We start from the raw sequence: 20,104 nt of genomic DNA, 5'->3' as shown, positions 1-20,104 counted from the left end.
TTTTTTTTGAGAGTGTCTCACTCTGTCACCCAGGCTGCAGTGTAGTGGTACAATCTCTCCTCACTGCAGCCTCTAAGGTCAAGTGATTCTTGTGCCTCAGCCTCCCAAGTAGCTGCGACTACAGGCATGCTCCACCACTCCCGGCTGATTTTTGTATTTTTAGTAGAGACTGGGTTTTGCCATTTTGGTCGGGCTGGTCTTGAACTCTTAACCTCGGGTGATCTACCCACCTCTGCCCCGCAAAGTGTTAGGATTACAGGCATGAACTACTGTGCCTGGCCTATATTCAACTTTTTTTTTTTTTAATTGATAATACATAAAACACTTTTGGATCTTGCATTGCAATAGCATTGTTATGAACATGGCTTTAAAGTTAGATTTTTAGTTTCTTAAGACAAGCTAGTCTGTGTCCTTGTAGACTTTTTCTCATGCAACAACAACTTGTAGTATTTTTAAATCATTCAATAGCCCTACATCATGATTATTGTTAAATCTAACTTTTTTGAAGCACTGTGCTAAGTGTAGATTAAAAACCGTTTTGGTTTACTATAAAAACCCTGGAAGATAACCTATGCAACACCATTGAGGACATGGGCAGGGGCAAAGATTTCATGATGAGGACATCAAAAGCAGTTGCAACAAAAGCAAAAATTGACAAATGGGATCTAATTAAACTTAACAGCTTCTGCACAGCAAAAGAAACTATCAATTGAGTTAGCGAACAGCCTGCGCAATGGGCGAAAATTTTTGTAAACTCTGCATCCGACAAAGGTCTAATATCCAGCATCCATAAGGAACTTAAACAAATTTACATGAAAAAAACCAATCCCACAAAAAGTGGGCAAAGACATGAAAATGCACTTTTCAAAAGAAGACATACATACAGCCAATAATCATGAAAAAACACTCAACATCACTGATCCTTAGAGAAATGCAAATCAAACAACAGAATACCATCTCACACCATTCAGAATGGCTATTACTAAAAAGTCAAAAAAAAAAAAAAAAAGATGCTGGTGAGGTTGGGGAGAAAAAGGAATACTTTTACACTGCTGGTGGAAATATAAATCAGTTCAACCATTGTGGAAGACAGTGGAGCCATTCCTCAAAGAGCTAGAGGCAGAACTACCATTCGACCCAGCAATCCTATTACTAGGTATATACCCAAAGGAATATAGATTATTCTGCTATAAAGACACATGCACACATATGTTCATTGTAACACTATTCACAATAGCAAAGACATGCAATCAACCTAAATACCCATCAGTGATAGACTGGATAAAGAAAATGTGGTATGTACACACCGTGGACTACCCTGCAGCCAAAAAAAGGAACGAGATCATGTCCTTTACAGGGAAGTGGATGGAACTGGAGGCCATTGTCCTTAGCAAACTAACACAGGAACAGAAAACCAAATACTGCACATTCTCACACAAGTGAGAGATGACCGGTGAGAACACACAGACATGTAGAGGGAAACGACACACAGTAGGGCCTCTTGGAAGGTGGGGGGTGAGAAGAGGGAGAGGATCAAGAAAAATAACTCATAGGAACTTGGCTTAATATCTAGGTGATGAAACAGTCTGTACAGTAAACCCCCGTGACACAAGCTTACCCATATAACCTGCACAGGATTCCTTGAACTTAAAAGTTAAAAAAAAAATTTTTTTTTTGGTTTTAAAATTCTGAGTTAACAGTTCATACTTATTTTTAAATTCATTTTGCCTCATATTTTCTGACATGCAGTTTGGAAATGTAATATATATTTTTTGTAAGATATTTCTTGTTTAGTTTTTGAAATGTTCAGGTGCTTCTATGCCTTCATGTCCTTATTTGTATGAAATCTTTCCTGGTTCCTTTGTCTTGTGACTTTCCCCAGTTGCTCTCCACTGTTACCCATGGGCATTAGAATCCCTTGAACACCTTCAGATTTCCTTTTTGGAAGCTCCTGGCCCCACTCCTGTGTAATTATGTGGTGTTCCACATTCCTGATGCTTTATTAGTTCCCAACATACTTGATAAAAGAGAGGTAATTAGTGTATTTGGCTTCTTTTTTGAATTGTTCCCCAAGATAAGCAGAGGGAAATGCTATGTGGGTAAAAATTTACATAATAATGTGAACAGGCTTTGTCACAAAAGCTCAATGTAATCATGAGAAAATGAAAGCATTTTATTTATGGAAAATTTCTGCGTGTATTTATCGCTAAGAATTAAAAATTGTCACTGTGTTATGGTGGCCTCTGATTTCAGAAGCAGCATGGTACCGTGTTTACTTAGACTGTGCCCTGCCTTTCTAACCAAACTCAAACATCTCCTTTCACTTCTGAGACTGCTCTTTGCCCATTCCACCGTTGGTTGAAATCAAAGCCAAACCAGAACATTAAATATGAAACACTTTCCCCTCACCCACAGGAGCTTTGTAATTACGTGGCTAAAAAAAAAAAAAAAAAAGCACTGAATTCTGCAATGAGAATGTTTAGTAAAATATTTTGAACAGCTTCATACTTGCCTTCCATGAACCATGGCCGAAGGTAACATTTTCTTGCTCAGTATGAATTGGATTCCTTCCCCTTAGTGCTTGCTTTTCCTTTGATCTATTCCGTCTTCGTAGTTTGCATGAGGTGGCCCAAGCCTCTTTCCATAATTTTACATAGGTGTTACTGCAGAACACTGCCAGGTGGCTGCCCGTCTTGGTGGGAAGTCTCTGAACCTGTTGTCCTTTTTCATTCTCAGCACCAGCATCATTTCTGCCACAGGTTTTCCCTGAACTCAGGGCTGGGCTGAGGGTTCTTCCCTGGGTGCTCACAGCTTACGTTGGCAAGATGTACCTACCCTTGTATGACCCTGAAATGCTCTCTTAGTGACTCTTCCAAACCAGACTCAAAGCTCTGGGAGGGCCCTGAGCGCAGTTGATCTTTATAATCCCCAGGGCCCAGCACTGTATCTGGGTTGTAGCTATTGCTCGGTAAGTATTTGTTGACTAGAAGGTAAGTGAACCAGTGCTCCCTACCCACTGTTTCTGTTTCTTTCTTGCCTACATTCCCGCCAACCCCTGTATGTGACAATGACTCTTCAGTCCCAGACCTCATAGACTTGCCTCAGTCAGCTCCTTCCTGATTTCATGTAAGAGTGACCTATTGAAACCTTCTTCCTTCCTGAAACATTCCCCCTGTTGGATGTTGGGGCTCCTGCTCTCTGCTCACCTCTCTCCTTGGCCTGTCTCTATGTTTGGCTGACTCCTCTTGTCACCCCTCCAGTACTGGGAGCGAGGAATTCTGGTTCTCCCCACACCATCTTTTTTGAAATCACATTCAAGGTCTCCACTGTCTCTTCTAGGCAGATGCCTGAAAGAACTGGGCTTCACATAGTCCTCCCAGGCCTGCCAGGCTTCCTGGCCTTCGACTGGGAGCTTTGCATGTGTCTGTAGAAGGAGTGACTGATGGACAAACATACAACTCTATTTTGAAAGTGGATCAGGTCCAAGCGCAGAGCTCACACCTGCAATCCCAGCACTTTGGGGAGCTGAGGCAGGCGGGTCAAGAGGTCAGGAGTTCAAGACCAGCCTGGCCAACATGGTGAAACCCCATCTCTACTAAAAATACAAAAATTAGCTGGGCATGGTGGCACATGCTTGTAATGCCAGCTACTGTGGAAGCTGAGGCAGGAGAATCGCTTAAACCCAGGGGGTGAAGGTTGCGGTGAGTCAAGATTGTACCACTACACTCCAGCCTAGGCAACGGAGTGAGACTCTGTCTCAAAAAAAAAAAAAAAAAAAGTGGATTGGGTATACACTATGTAATTGCAAAGACCGTAAGGATAGATGTGGGTCTTGGAAGGCCTTCCCTTGAGTTTGCAATCAACAGGCTTGTTTAATAAACAAATATGTACTAAGGTTGATGGCTCCTCACGAAACTTAGGCCATGAAATCGTTGACTTCAGAGTAAAACTGTAGCTTAGAACCCAAAGAGAGAAGGACAGAGGTGAGGAGGAATCGTTACATTACTCCTCACCCTCCGAGCACCCACCCAGAACCTTCCAGGGATCACAGCTTTAAACCCATTCCAGTGGGTTCTTTCTGAAGTTCATTCTCAGACTCTCAGTGATATTTACTACCTTTTAAATTGGTAATGTTCTTCACAAAGGGGAATGTCACAGGTTACTTCACTGGGTGTGAGGTCCGCTGAAGATTCAAGTGTTCATTTTCTGGGTGGCTGTACATTATTTGTGTGGGAACCCATATTCTTTTCTCACCACTAAAGACCAAGAAAGTGCTTTCAACAGCCAGCAAGCATCACTTATATGTGGTCATTGCATGGTTACTGGCTGGCGTATTAAGCAGAACACACATACACAAAGGCAATGATTTTCAACTGGACTTTGGGTTAAACTAATATGTTTAACCTCTTAAGAGTTCTGACTGTATTAAACTCATTTGTAACCATGAGCAAATGAGACTTTACTAATGCCCCAGATGTTTTTGAATGTGGCAACTTCTGTTTTCTAATTGTGATTTAGGTTTAAATAACTTTTTCACTTCTACTCACCTGTAATCTTTGTGTGCCCTTCTTTTTCCCCATGGAAGTCTTCACAAGACCCTAATTCATTGGTTTGGTAATAGCTCGTTGCTGCTTTGTCCTCAGTATTTTTGAAAGACACAGACGTGCTGTCCTGTGGAGATGTTGGGGAAGAATGTCCTGAATCCCTAACTACTTGCTCTTGTTCATAGTACTTAACTTTCACTTATTGAATCATTTGCTTTCTAAAAACCACCTTGGTGCATTTATTAGTTTGTTAGGGCTGTCATAACAAATTACCACAAACTGGGCAGCTTAAATGTTGAAAGTGTGTTGCCTCCGTTCCGGAGGCTCAGTGCTGGTAGGGTGGGCTCCTTCTGAGAGCTGCAAGAGAGAATTTGTTCCATGACTCGCCCTGACTTCTCTTGGTTTCCTGGCGGTCTTTGGCATTCCTTGGTTTGTAGAAGGGTCACCCCAGTCTCTTCCTCCATCTTCCCGTAAGATCTGCTAGGGTGTGTTCATGTCCAAATTTCCCTTTTTTGTAAGGATGCCAGTCATGTTGGATTAGAGGCCCTACCTTATGCCAGTATGACCCCGTCTTAACTAATTGTATCTGCAACAGGCCTTTTTCCTAATAAAATCACATTCTGAGGCACTATAAGTTAGGACATCAACATGAATTTTGTGGGGATAGTTTGTATTAGTTTGTTTTTATGCTAAGACATCCTCAAAACTGGATAATTTATAAAGAAAAGGAAGTTTAATGGACTCACAGTTCTGCATGGCTGGGGAGGCCTCACAATCATGGTGGAAGGCGAAAGGCACATCTTACATGGCGGCAGGCAAGAGAGAGAATGAGAGCCAAGCAAAAGGAGAAACCCTTTATAAAACCATCAGATCTCATGAGACTTATTTACTACCATGAGAACAGTATGGGGGAAAGCACCCCCATGATTCAATTATCTCCCACTGGGCTCCTCCCACAGCACATGGGAATTATGGGAGCTACAGTTCGAGATGAGATTTGGGTGGGGACACAGCCAAACCATATCACAGTTCAACCCATAACAGTAGAGTTAATATCTGAAATAATCAAGTGACATTTTGATTTGGCAATTCTGGGTAGGAGAGATGGATAGAAATAATAGTAAATTGCACTGAGTGTATTCTCACAGACTATTGAGAAAGGCAATTGTTGTCAGATTCTAAATTATACGAAAGAACTTTGGGGATTTGTTTTTGACATATGTCGTATAAAAGTAACTTATTTCCCAGATTTCTTCTCTCTTTTTTTCTGACCAGCTCTTTGTCCATACTGATTGAATAATTTCCTGATGTCCTTCAACAAATGGAGAAAAAGTTTGACCACGTTTGTAAAATCCAATCTAACTAATATATTTATTTATGTTTCAGCTTTTTATTATGTATATTTTCATATATCTGCAAAAGCAGAGAGAATAGTATGATGAAAACCGTATACTCTTCTTGTAGCTTTAATAGTTGTCAGCTATTACCAATCTTGTTTCGTCCATCTTCTTGCCACATGTTTTATTTATTTATTTTTTTTGCTGGAGTCTTATAGAAGGAATTGCAGATATCATATTATTTCACTTGTATATATTTTTTTAAGTTAGAGAAATATAATGTTATACTTTCTCGCTATTGAAATTAAGGAGGAGAAAGATAAAACTACTTACTGATAAGTATTAGGAGATACACGTTGGCTTTTACATTTTAATGAATTTAAAGAAAGAAATGCAGGAGATAAAGGAGGAGTGGGGTGGGTAGGGATAGGAAGAGAGAGGATGTGAGAGATACCAGCTTCTTTACACGTTTCCCTCCCTAACAGAACTCTGAGCTCCTCAAGGGAAGAAACTGTGTCTTGGTCCTCCAGTTAACTTCGTACCTTATAGGGAATTGGTGGAGAAAAACAGACACACACTAAGAAAAACCTTATAGGGAATTGGTGTACAGTCAGTGTACATCAGTAAACATTTGCTGAATAATTGAACAAATAAAAGATTGAACGATGCTCCCCCAAAACCTTGCATAGAAAGATGCAGAGACACACTCAGAAAAATACACATTTAGCTCTAGAGGAAAGAAAAAAAGAAAAAAAAAAAAAAAGACCCTGAAAGGTACATTGCTTCTTCAGGATATTTTCTCAGACATTTAGATCCTGTGTAGCATTTCTACAACCCGACCAAGAAACAGGACTGTCCTAATGTGCTAAGTGCTTGTGCCCTTAGCGAGGTGGAGAGGTTTCATCCATGGCGTGAGAGCTCATTCTTCATTTGCATTAACTGGGAATCGAAGCCTGAGTTCTGAGTGTTTTTGACTACCTTCCATCCTCTGAGAATTCTGGAGCCACACTTTGTTTTGCCTGCCATTTGAGAGAAGATTGGGGTTGCTGTGAAACTTAAAGTGATACACATTTTGCTGAAGAAAGAGACTGCAATCTCAGATGTCCGTGCTACAGGCAGACCTACACGCACATGGACCTGAGTGACGCTGAAGCAGGAGAAACAAGTCCTGTTCCGCTAGACTGGAGGAGGCCTAGGACTGAAGGCAAGAGAGAGAAGGCAGGACATACAGTCCTAATGCCCAGTCCAGCCTCCCCAACTCCTTGCCACTCTCTCTCAAACCCCAGGTTAAGTAATTCCAGACTGAAGAATAAGAGCCTTAAAAATACTGCGGAGAGAAGTTTGGTATTACAGTCATGATAAACCCTTGCGTAGAACGTGTTGCAATAATTATTTTTTAGGGTCAAAATGAGGAAACCTGACACGCACACTGGATTGTGGGTGTGCAGACATGAAGCTCGCATTGCAGTGATGAAGGCTTTATGCCCTTATGAGATTAAAGGAAAGCTTGGTTAATCAGATGATACTGAAATCAGAACCCAAACACTGCTTGATCTGAGCTTTAAAAAGCAAACTTTTGGGTTTCTCTTTAAACATTTTTGCATGATTTTTCGTATACTTTAAGAGGTTTTGTTTGGTTCCATAAAGCAGATAACGCTTTCATACTACTGGTACTCAAGATTTCATTAATGTGTATTCTTAGTCGGTATCAGAAAAATCTATTTCATTGCAGTTCTGGGTTGAATATGGGAATGAGTTGAAATCAGTAAAAGACGGCAGACTGTGTATCTGTTGGCAAATGTGTCAGTGTCATCATCTGCATTCTTCTAAGTGTGTGGCTTCTGGGCTGTCATGGGTGATGAATGATCACATCCCAACACCATTCTCATCTTTTCTCCTTGGTTCTGGAAGGAGCTCTTTATACTGGTGATAGCCTGATTGTTCTTGAGATTTTTCTTCCCTCAACCATCTCTAACCCCCTGCTCTCACCTGACTCTCTTCCCACGCCTCACACAGCCTTGTCCTTGCCACCATCAACCACAAAACTTGGTTGTTTCCAGGGTTCGCCTTGCAGTTCTCCCACCCCATGTAGACACCTCTGAGAGCTTGGTCTACGGTCCTGTGTTGTCTTTTGGCCTCTCACCTTGAACTTCCACCTGCTTGCCTGACACATCTGCCTAGGTGACCCAGCAGCGTATTATACTTAACTTGTCTCAGATGGAAGCTCCTGTTTATTTTTTCATTATTTTTTATTGATATATAATAGTTGTACATATTATGGGGGTACAGCTGATATTTTGATATACACAGGTTTCAAAATACCATCCAAAGAGTTCATTAGAAGCATGTGCACAGGTATTAAAATATCAGGTGCACCCCCAAAATATGTACAACTATCATATATCTACAATGTGTAGTCATAAAATCAGAGCAACCAGCATATACATCATCTCAAACATTTATCTTTTGCATTGGGAACATTATAGATCTTCTAGCTATTTTGAAATATATAATAAGGTATTAACTATAATTTCCCGGCTGTACTCTGAATTACTAGAATTTATTCCTTCTATCTCACTGCATTTTTGTACCTGCTAACTAACTGGTCTTCATCGCTTTCTCCTCTTTTTTTCTTTCCAGCCTCTGGTGGAAGCAGCCACCATTCTCTTCTTCACCTCTGTGAGATCCACTTTTTTAGGTCCCACATACGAGTGAGAGCATGTGATGTTTGTCTTCCTGTGCCTGGCTGCTGTCACGTAACATAATGACCTCCAGTTCTGTTCATGTTGCTGCAAATGATAGGATTTCATTCTTTTTTATGGCTGAATCATACTCCATTTTGTAGACATACTACATCTTCTTTATCCATTCGTCTGTTGATGGGCATTTAGGTTGATTCTATCTTGGCGTCGTGAATGGTGCTGCAGCAAACACAGGGTTACAGATGTCTCTTGGATAGACTGATTTCCTTTCTTTCCGATACATACGCAGCAGTGGGATTGGTGGATCATATGGTAGCTCCGTGTTAAGTTGTTTTGAGAAGGTCCATAGCGCTTTCTGTAGTGGCTCTATGACTTCACCTTCCCACCAGCATTCCCCTTTCTCTGCAACCTCACCAGCATCTGTGCTTTTCTGTCCTTTTGATAATAGCCATTCTAACTGTGGTGAGATGTTACTGTGATTTTCATTTCCATTTCCTCCGTATTAAGTGATGGTGAACATTTTCCCTTCTACCTGTTGGCCATTTGTTTGTCGTCTTTTGAGAAATGTCTATTCAGATCTTTTGCCCATTTTAAAATTGTTGAATGGAGCATTTGAGAATAGTTTTTCCGATTCTGTAGGTTATTTCTTCACTTAATTTTCTTTGCTGCACAGAAGCGTCTTAGCTTGATGTAATCCCATTTGCCTATTTTTGCTTTTGTTGCCTGTGCTTTTGAGGTCTTACCCAAAAATGTTGTCCAGACCAGTGCATAAAACCCCTGTTTAAACAACATGAAGAGTAGTTTATTCTCTTTCAGCTTGTGTAATATTCAGGTTGCAAGTCCCCAAGTCCGACTTAATTCTTACTTGCCCCTTGGTCTTCTCCGTTCATTTTCTGCACCCTGCCAGTTCTCCCTTAGTATTTAGAATTCTTTCTGTGCAAAGTACAGAAAACTTACTCAAACTGGCATGAGCAATAAAAGCATGTATGATATGACTTTATGGATTCAAGTGTATTAAATTATATGGTGTATAAATGAAGAAAATGGCGTTTTTAAAGGGTGTTTAATGGTTCATGTGACTGAGAAGTTTGAAGATGATAGCCTTGCTGGTTTCTTTATTTCTCCTGAGCCTTCTGTACTGCAGTTTCATCATAAGGCTCACCTCTTAGTTGTAGAATGGTAACACCATTTACTCAGTTGCTCTGGCCGGAAGCTGGGGGTCATTGTTGACTCTTCTTTCCTTCACATCTCACATTCAATCTTATAGCCCTGTCTTCAAAGTATATATCGGGTCCAACCAGGGAAGAATGCACACAAGATACTCACTAGTCTTTGCTGAAATTAGAGAAGAAGAAGGCAAGGAAAGAATTATAAGATGAATCTTCTAAAGAAGGGGGAGCTAAGAGGCTTGCCTGCTTGGGATTGGGAATACTGGGATTTTTGAAAGAGTTCGTTGGGAGCATGTGCACAGTTGCTTAAAGGCAGAATAACGTGCTGTCTGAAGAATGACGTTCTTTATAAATATGAGATAAAGCGTGTTTATTTGGTTTGCTTTCATGCAACGTTTACCATGTATCCCAGGAGACTTCTCATTGTTACGAATCTGAAAACAATAATTTTCTTTTAACACACAGATATAATATAAGCTAACTTTTCCATTGCTTTCCCTACAAAGCTGAAAGTGGTTGACTTGCCTTAGAGATTTTCATTTCGTTGGAAGGCATATTCTACTGTGACATTGCCTTTCATTAATTCCTTCCAGCTAAGCAAAATTTAATTAAAACCATCGCAAATGATGGCAACCATTTAGGTATTTAAAAAAAGAACTCAAGGAAGCTCAGCTACCAGCCTTCTATTCTATACACAGTCTAACTATTATATTTAGTAGGCTCTTTCCAGAATTCAGAATTTGTTGCATAACGGCTTTTCTTCATTAATTTTGGATAATAGGGAATTTCTGTGCCTGTGTTCCATTTTACATGACTGTGACCTGAATTTGAAATGATATGGACTTGAGGGTGAAAGGAAAGAAAATTATTTTTTAAAGAAGAAATGGAAAATGACCCTGAGCAGTGGATATAAATATATATGAATATAGCAATCCATATTAGGTGTACATAGGGATGGTCCCATTTTACATCTAGATTAAGTGACAAAATGTGTCAGTAGTTTGGCAGGAAAGTCAAGCCTGCAGCCTGAGGGGCCTGGCTTTCACCATCATTATTGACAATTATGTGTGCAGGCCAGCAGGGAGGGTACAGGGAACACATCCCCAGTCCTCAAAGATGATGTGAGTCCTTTGTTCTGAAGTCTGAATTCTCCCCCACCCCCACTTCTCCACTCTATGCCAGCACTGATTGTATTTAGAATTTTGTAGAATGGAAGCAAATACTTCCTTTCTTACTTTCTTATCTTTATTTTCCTTTCCTTTTCTCTCTGTCTCTTCTTCCTTCCCTTTTTTTTTCTTTCTTTTTTTGTTGAGACAGGTTCTCACTGTCACCCAGGCTGGAGTGACAGTGCTGTGATCTCAGCTCACCGCAACCTCCACCTCCCTGGTTCAAGCCATCTTCCTGCCTCATCCACCCAAGTAGCTGGGATTACAGGCATGCACCACCACACCCAGCTAAGTTTTGTAATTTTAGTAGACACGGGGAAGGTTTTGCCATGTTGGCCAGACTGGCCTGAAACTCCTGACCTCAAGTAATCTGTCCGTCTTGGCCTCCCAAAGTGCTAGGATTACAGGTGTGAGCCACCACACATGGCCCAAATAAATACTCTTTTCTTTTTCCTTCTTTGCTTTTCCCTCCCCTCCCTTCCCTCCCCTTCCCTTCCCCTCCCCTCCCTTCCCTTCCCTTCCCCTGCCCTCCCTTCCCTTTCCCTTCCCTCCCTCCCTTCCCCTACCCTCCCCTTCCCTTCTTTTTTTCTTTCTTTTTTTAAAATCTATCTTTCTTTCTTTCTTTCTTTCTTTCTTTCTTTCTTTCTTTCTTTCTTTCTTTCTTTCTTTCTTTCTTTTCTTTTCTTTTCTTTTCTTTCTTTCTTTTCTTTTCTTTCTTCTTTCTTTCTTTTTCCTTTCTTTCTTTTCTTTCTCTCTTTCTCTCTTTCTCTTTCTCTCTTTTTTTCTTTCCTCTTTCTTTTCTTTTTTTGGGACAGAGTCTCACACTATTGCCCATGCTGTAATGCAATGGCATGATCCTGGCTCACTACAACCTCTGCCTCCCGGGTTCACAGGATTCTCCTGCCTTAGCCTCCTAAGTAGCTGGGATTACAGGTGCACACCACCACACCTGGCTAATTTTTTGTATTTTTAGTAGAGATGGGGTTTCACTATGTTGGCCAGACTGGTTTCAGACTCCTGACCTCATGATCTACCCACCTTGGCCTCCCAGAGTGCTGGGGTTACAGGTCTAAGCCACTGTGCCTGAGCTCGCTCTTGTTGTCATAATGAACTCAAGTGTGAACATAAGTAATCATAAAAAGTCTAACGCAAGTCTAACAACCTCTGCCTCCCTGGTTCAAGTGATTCTCCTGCCTCAGCCTCCCGAGTAGCTTGGATTATAGGCGTGTACTACCATGCCCGGCTAATTTTTGTATTTTTAGCAGAGACACGGTTTCTCCATGTTGACCAAGCTGGTCTCAAACTCCTGACTTCAGGCTCTTACTGTCTCTTCCTATGCCTCTTATTTATAGTTTCATAAATATTGCTCTTGATTGATTACTTTAAAATTTTTTGTTGTAGGTTACGTATAAGATTTACCATTTTAATCATTTTAAATGTGCAAGTCAGTGGCATTAAGTACATTTCCAGCGTTATGCGACCATCACTACCCTCCTTTTCCAGAACTCACTTATATCATTTCACACAAACTCTGTACCTGTTAATCTCTAACTCCCTATTCTCCCCCTCACCCATATCTGATCACCTCTATTCTAATTTGTGTCTCTATACATTTGCCTATCCTACGTACCTCATATAAGTGGAACCATACAATATTTGCCCTTTTGTGTCTGGCTTATTTCACTTAGCATAATACTCTCAGGGGTCATGGATGATGTAACATGGGTCAGAGTTTCATTTTTTAAGGTTGAGTAATATTTCATTGTATGTTTATACCACATTTTGTTTATTCTTCATTGATGGATATTTGGGTTGTTTCTTACTGTCTGTCTATCATGAATAATGCTGCAGAGGACACTGGTGTGCAGATACCTGTTTGGGTCCTTGCTTTTGATTCTTTTGGGTCTGTGTCTAGGAGTGGAATTGCTGGTAATTTTATGTTTAATTTTGGGAAGAACCAACAAACTATTTCCTCAGCGACTATAACATTTTACATTCCCAGCAGCAATGGACATGGGCTCCAGTTTCTGTGCGCCTTTGCCAACACTTGTCATTTGATCCATTATTTTCTTTACTTTTTTCTTTTTCTTTCTTTCTTTTTTTTTTTGAGATAGAATCTTGCTCTGTCACCCAGGCTGGAGTGCAGTGACACCTATCTCAGCTGACTGCAACCTCTGCCTCCCTGGTTCAAGTGATTCTCCTGCCTCAGCCTCCCGAGTAGCTGGGATTACAGGCGTGCACTACCATGCCTGGCTAATTTTTGTATTTTTAGTAGAGATGGGGTTTCTTCATGTTGACCAGGCTGATCTCAAACTCCTGACTTTCAAGTGATCTGCCCATTTCAGCCTCCCAAAGTGCTGGGATTATAGGCATGAGCCATTGTGCCTGGCCCCATTTTTTTCTTTTTTAACTAATAGCCATTTTAATGGGTATGAAGTGGTGATGGATTACTTGTAACTGGAATTTTCCCTCAGCTTGGAACTCTGGTTGGTGTGTGTGTGAGTGATTCATGTTGGTTGCACATCTTTGGAGGAATTTGCCTTGATGGCTAGGCAGCACTGTGCTGCAGCTGATTCCTATATCTGTGGCATCAGTTTGTCGGTTTCTTTTTTTTTTGCTGTAAACCTCTCTCCATGAATGGAATATGGAAAAAGTCTCTGGACTTACCATTTGCTCAAGATCACTCTAGGAAGCATTGTGCAGGGTTGAGAGCCCCAGCGCATCCATTCGCAGGATGACTTTTGACACAGGAACAAGGCACTCTCAGGTCCCTGTGTGCAGCTAATGGGCCAAGACTCCTTGTCGCTAAATTATTCAGATTAGTTGGGGGAGCAGCGTCAGAGGGAGTGCTGTTTCCCTCACACTGAGTATTTGGCTTCAGCACACCCTTGGCTGGTTTTTGTTCTCTTTAAGCTCATGAGCACAATTGAGAACCACTGTTCTCAACATTGCAGCATCAAAATAAACCTCTGTTTTTCCCGAAATTTTTATGATTTTTTTTTTTTTTTTTTTTTTTTGAGAAGGAGTCTTGCTCTGTTACCCAGGCAGGGCTGGAGTGGAGTAGTGTGATCTTGGCTCACTGCAACCTCTGCCTCCCAGATTCAAGTGATTCTCCTGTTTCAGCCTCCCAAGTAGCTGGGATTATAGGCACAGGCCACCGAGCCTGGCTAATTTTTGTGTTTTCAGTAGAGATGGGTTTTCACCATATTGGCCAGGGTGGTCTCTAACTTCTGACTTCAAGTGATCTGCCCACCTCAGCCTTCCAAAGTACTGTGATTACAGGCATGAGTCACTGCGCCTGGCTGTATGGAGCTAAACATAGGTGACTGTTACTTACTCTGTTTCTGAAATATACTTTTGACAAGCAGTGAAAGCTCTCTTTAATTTCCATCTAGTTTACTTCCGTAAGCAAGATTAGCAATTAATACGGATCACTGTTTTGGGTGTTCTCAGTTTTGAAGGCAGGTAACGTCAAGATCTGTTATTTGGCCAAGTCTGTGGTCTTTATTTAACTTTTTTGTCCCACCACGTCATTAGCTCAGTGTGATTTGTGCATTTCATGTGTCATCCGTCACTGCTGGGGAGCATATGCATACACGTAGAGGATTAGAGAAAAGTGATTTTGTGCTTAGAAAATAATTGAATGAAGATTTACTTTGTGACTGGAAGCTGTGGGATAGCTTCCTGTTTAAAAACCTCTCATTGGGTTATATAATCAGAGGCGACCCATAGTCTTTGAAGATAAGGCTCCATCTTTGAGTGAGTCTTTTTTGCATAGCGTATGCTTGCTCCAGCGAAGACTTATGGAAGGGCTGAGAGTGGCCTCAGGACAGTCGTCAGGTAGAGTCCATGACACGCCTTCACTTCCTTCCAGCTGAGAGACTGTCTTTAAGTTGTCTTCCTTCCTGCCAAGGTCAGGCAGATGTTTATGGAAGGTTTGCCATGTAACAGGTACCACTTACTACCCCTTTTCTCCAATTTCCTTTGCTTCACAAACCATGGTGAGATGAATTCCTTTAGAGTTCCAAATATAAAAAAAAGACCAAAAACTATAGCTCCTGATTTTTAGCCGGGGGAAAGCCTGTATTGTCCATCTCTAGGTAAACCCAGCGCATCCTTTTGTTTGACTGAACCAGCCTTTTCCTCTTTCAACAACACTAGCAAGGCTTCTCAAATGTCTTCATTAGATTATCTTACAAAATATGCATTACCCAACTTAGTTTGGAACTTGAACCCAAAGGTCAAGGCCAGCCATCTGTGATTTTTGGAACCTCTGGCTGTTGCTCATTTTCTGGGGCAGTCTTTCCCAGGCATGCTGCATCCAGCCAGCATCAGCCAACCTCCAAGTTCCTCTTCCCTGTTACCCTCACGGCAGGTGGGGGTATTGGGGAGGAGAGGGGGCATCTGGGCTTTCTCTACTTAGTAACCCAGGATTGGGCACATTGTTTCTTCTTTCATTGGAGATCATTCTGAATTTTGAGTCTTTGAATAGGCTTAGAGGGGTCTTTAACCCTTAGATAACAAATCTATGAGTGACTGTCTCAAACACATGGCCCTTCTGTCTGCCTCTCATAGGTTGAATCCAGTCCTTATGATGGGAAGCTTTCATGTAAGGAAGGTGGGGAGGGGGTAGTTAAAGCAGGTTGGGAGGGAATTATTTTGGGATAGGTAAGGCTTTTTGCTGCCTCTGTAAATTATGCTGGATAATGAGGGCCTGGGTCTTTTTAGGATACACTTTGACATAAGATTTTTTTGAGGTGTGCAATAGAAATACTTCCAGCTGGAGATAAATGATTGCATTGACCTGTAAATTGTAGACAGAAAGAACAGATACAAAAAGCAAACTATTCTTCCATGGGATTTGATAAGTGTGAGTTTTCTTAACATTGTTCATCTGAATGTGGAGGTGTTTTTTTTTAGAAAGAGATGAAAGGCCCAAATGTTTGAATGATTAAATAGGGAACGAGAATGCTTAGTTTCCTCCCAAAACACTGTATCTGTAATAAACCATGATGAGGAAATAATGCCCTGTAACCTTCCTCCTGTGGAAATTTATCTTCCTAATTCCAGTGGATGAAAGATGAGTCTGTGCCTGGGGAGAGAGAGCAGATCAGATTAATTTGCGCCATCACAGTGTGGCTTTATTATCCATCCTTGGAGAGTTTTGCAATCTGCTAAAAGATGCTTTTAGCAGAAACACAGTGGGAAGGCCACTCCTCTCAGGGCTTGTAGGAGCTAAGCACTGCCCTTTGAGTGTTTCTGTGCTGCCCGGGCAGCCAAGAGGGCTCTTTTCTCCACTTCACACTTACCTCCTCCTGCCCCTGACTGTGCATGGCCGGCCGACAGGTGTGGCTCGTGTGCTCCGCAGCCAGCAGGATCCCTCACTCAGGGCGCCTCCCCCTCTAAGGGGATGCTTGCTTTGAGAGATCTCCACCCGTCACCTTTCTGTGGGTGGCTCCTGTTTGTATAACTGGCTCTTTGTCTGCTCAAGGCCAGGCATCCATTTCCTTTTTGAAAAACTATATTTTTACAGTGACATGGCGTCATGAGTACCTTTAAAATGTGTATTGTTACAATCATATTATATTATAATTATCTTAAAAGGAAACTCTTTAAAAAGAATTATCTATGATTCTATTTTTCTAGTATACCCATATCTTTATCCTCTGGGCTTTTACATATGTGCGTATGTGTATATCTATGTAGGTGTATTTGTGTGTGTGTCTATTTTATCATGTACTCATTTTCCTGTTACCCATGTAAACAGTTTTGGCATCAGCTCTATTCCCTTTGTGCTCTGGAAATCCTGCCAGTGGAAATGACATGGTGAAAGGAGAGGGGCCGTGGTGTCAAGCAATGCTTAGTATGAACCCTGGCTCCATCACATGGTGAATTACCTTGGGAAAGACCTTCATTTGTTTGTTTGTTCGTTCCTCTATCCATTTGTCTGTCCTCCCTGCCTCCCTTCCTGTCTCCCATTTACAAGCATTCACTTTGCTGTTGTACAGCTGGATGCGAGGGGTCTGGGCACCATTTTCCTATCCATAACATATATATATATATATATATATATTGCAGGCCAGGTGCGGTGTCCCACACATGTAATCCCATCACTTTGGGAGACTCAGGCAGGTGGATCACTTGGTTAGGAGTTCGAGACCAGCCTGGCCAACATGGTGAAACCCCGTCTCTACTAAAAATACAAAAATTAGCCAGTCGTGGTGGTACGTGTCTGTAATCCCAGCTACTCAGGAGGCTGAGGCAGGAGAATTGCTTGAACCCGGGAGGTTTAGGTTGCAGTGAGCAGAGATCACACCATTGCACTCCAGTTCTGGGTGACAGAGCAAGACACAAGACTCTGTCTTAGGGTGAGAGAGAGAGAGAGAGTGAGAGCGAGAGAGAGAGAGAAGAGAGAGAGAGAGAGAGATTACAGTATATTAAGGAGTACTGTTATGAGGATTCAATTTGGAATGCATGTGAAGGGACCCAGCACAACAGCAGCAACCTGGCACCTGGTAGGATGCTCAGTAAATGGTGCTGTGTGGTCAGTCAGTAAGTCTCATCATTCTTCTGTAATTTCCCTGGCCCCTGTTACTTCCATTTCTTAGCAGCCTGCATAATGATGGGTAATTACTTTCATACCTAGACTATGCCAGAGGCTTCTAACTGGGCATTATAGGCCTCAATCTATTCTATTAAATTCTTCCTATTACCACCATTTGCACTTCTAAAGCATTGCTTTTATCTCTTTTGCTCTTGGTTCAGAACCTTTCAGTGACTTCCAAGGCTATTCTGAATTTCTGACTGGCTACTCAAGGCCCTCTCAGTACTCTTGGCTCCACTTGGGATTTCAGCTCTGAGCCATCCTGCCACCCTCTTCCACCTACGGAAATGACTCAGCCTCTGTGGTCTTCTGTATCTCCTGCCATATGGGCAGGGAACTGCATTATCATGGGTGAGAGGAGAAAATAGCCTATGAACCACAAAGTTGGGAAGTTCTAACCTTCCTTGTGCAGTGTCTTTGTTCATTTTTGCTGCTGTAACAGAATACCTGAGACTAGGTAATTTATAAAGAATAGAAATTTGTTTTCTCATAGTTCTGGAGGCTGGGAAGTCCAGGTGCCAGCATTAGGCAAGGGCCTTTTTACTGCACGTTCCCAGGGGAAGGAAGACCTTGTCCTTACGTGGCAGACGGCAGAAGGGCAAAGAGACAGAAGGGGGACTCTACTCACCCTTTTATAATGACATTAATTCCGACCCTGAGGGCAAAGCCCCAATGACCCGGTTACCTCTCAGGGGTCCCATCTCCCAAAACTGCCACTGTGTCAACTAAATTTCAACATGGGTTTTGGAGCTGACACACAATCAAACCATAGCATGCAGGAAAAACATATTATTGTTTCTGAGGATATACTGTTTTTTAACTTGTTATTATTCAGCAAAAAGTAGTAGATGATACCTTTTTGGAGCCAGACTTTGAGCTTTTGAGGAGAAACTAACTAGGTCATTTATTTTTTGCATCCTCTATATTATTACCATCAATAAAAACCTCTTAGGGGGCCATACGCAGTTGCTCATGCCTATAATCCCTGCACTTTGGGAGGCTGAGATGGGCAGATTGCTTGAGCTCGGGAGTTCAAGACTAGCCTGGGCAACATGGTGAAACCTTGTCTCTACAAAAATGTAAAAATTAGCAGGGTGTGGTGGAACTCGCCTGTATTCCCAGAGAATTGGGGGTCTGAGGCAGGGGAATTGCTTGAACCCAGGAGGTTGGCTGCCGTGAGTCAAGATCACCCTACTGCATTCCAGCCTAGGTGACAAAATGAAACCCTGTCTTAAACAAACAAAACAACAACAAAAATAACCTCTTAGGGGATTACTTTCTATAACAGTTATTTTGTTGATTCATCATTAGGACTATTTATCAAAACCATGTTAAGCTTTGAAAATATTTACTCTGTAGTGGATTTTGCTGAATTTGCAGGAACTTTTCCAATTGGTGACAGTATCTGCAGCAAAAAGGCAGATACACGAAGGTGTGAGGATTTTTCCTAAGGTTTTTTTTTTTTAAATTATTTCAAAAAGGTCTGGTCTGTTTTCTGTAGATTGATTTGTATCTTAATTAGTTTATTAAGGTCAGAATTCTGCTGAGGAATTCCTGCAGCTCGCATTTAGGGATATCCATATTATTTCTAATCAGTTATTCTCTTTATATTTTACTTCACCCACAGAATATAATGTTTACATACGTTTGTATGTGTGTGTTAGTGTGTTGTTATAGGATGGTGCAAAGTATTTTATTTTATTTTATTTTTTGAGAGGGAGTTTCGCTCTTGTCACCCAGGCTGGATTGCAGTGGCATGGATCACTGCAACCTCCACCTCCACCTCCTGGGTTCAAGCGATTCTCCTGCCTCACCCTCCTGAGTAGGTGATTACAGGCACCCATCACCATGTCCAGCTAATTTTGTTTGTTTGTATTTTTAGTAGAGATAGGGTTTTACCATGTTGGCCAGGCTGCTCTCGAGCTCCTGACTTCAGGTGATCCACCTGCCTCGACCTCCTGTAGTGCTGGGATGATAGGAGTGAACCACCGCACCTGGCTGGGATGGTGCAAAGTATTTTAAATTTTGATTCCTGGTTTCTCCTTTGCGAAACTGTCTTACAGTCTGACTCTCCTCTCCCTCAACTTCAGAGAGTAAGAGCCACAGTTTATGTGGCCCTGTGAGTGCCGGCTTCTTGGACATCTGTTATCGATGAGTCTAATCAATACCAAATGTTGCTTATTCTAGAATGAAATGCCTTCTGATTGTTGTTTATAAGCTTCCGTCTGTAGTGAAATTAAATTGACTTCTAACAGCAGGTATCCCTGTTTGGAAAACAAAGTTCGTTATGTTAAATCATGTCTATTCTAATTTTAGTTTTCTTTTCTCTCTACCAGTTTGCTGTTTTGTGGTCCACAAGAGGTGCCATGAATTTGTTACTTTTTCCTGTCCGGGTGCGGATAAGGGACCCGACACTGATGTAAGTAGTCTGGAAATCATGATTTGATGTCAATGTGGATTTCTGAGCTTTAATTTTTTGAACGCCTGTGCAACTGTTATTTTGGCACATGCTGGTAATGGGAAGACTCGGTTAGTTTCATAGAACTTTGGCTTGTGCTAATGAACAGATTTGTAGTCCATTT

General features: G+C 41.6%; 1 protein-coding gene across 1 annotated transcript in view; it reads left to right on the top strand.

Annotated features, from left to right (window-relative positions):
* Positions 1 to 20,104, top strand: part of PRKCA (protein kinase C alpha) — a 486,225-nt gene that overhangs the window by 172,210 nt on the left and 293,911 nt on the right. Inside the window, exon 3 of the mRNA XM_017497307.2 lies at positions 19,859 to 19,941. Coding sequence (XP_017352796.1) covers positions 19,859 to 19,941 — 83 coding nt within the window. The remainder of the gene's footprint in view (positions 1 to 19,858; positions 19,942 to 20,104) is intronic.

This window comes from Cebus imitator, unplaced genomic scaffold, assembly GCF_001604975.1.
Source record: "Cebus imitator isolate Cc_AM_T3 unplaced genomic scaffold, Cebus_imitator-1.0 Scaffold229, whole genome shotgun sequence".
Taxonomy (NCBI): domain Eukaryota; kingdom Metazoa; phylum Chordata; class Mammalia; order Primates; family Cebidae; genus Cebus; species Cebus imitator.
This window is presented reverse-complemented; position numbering and strand designations above follow the sequence as displayed.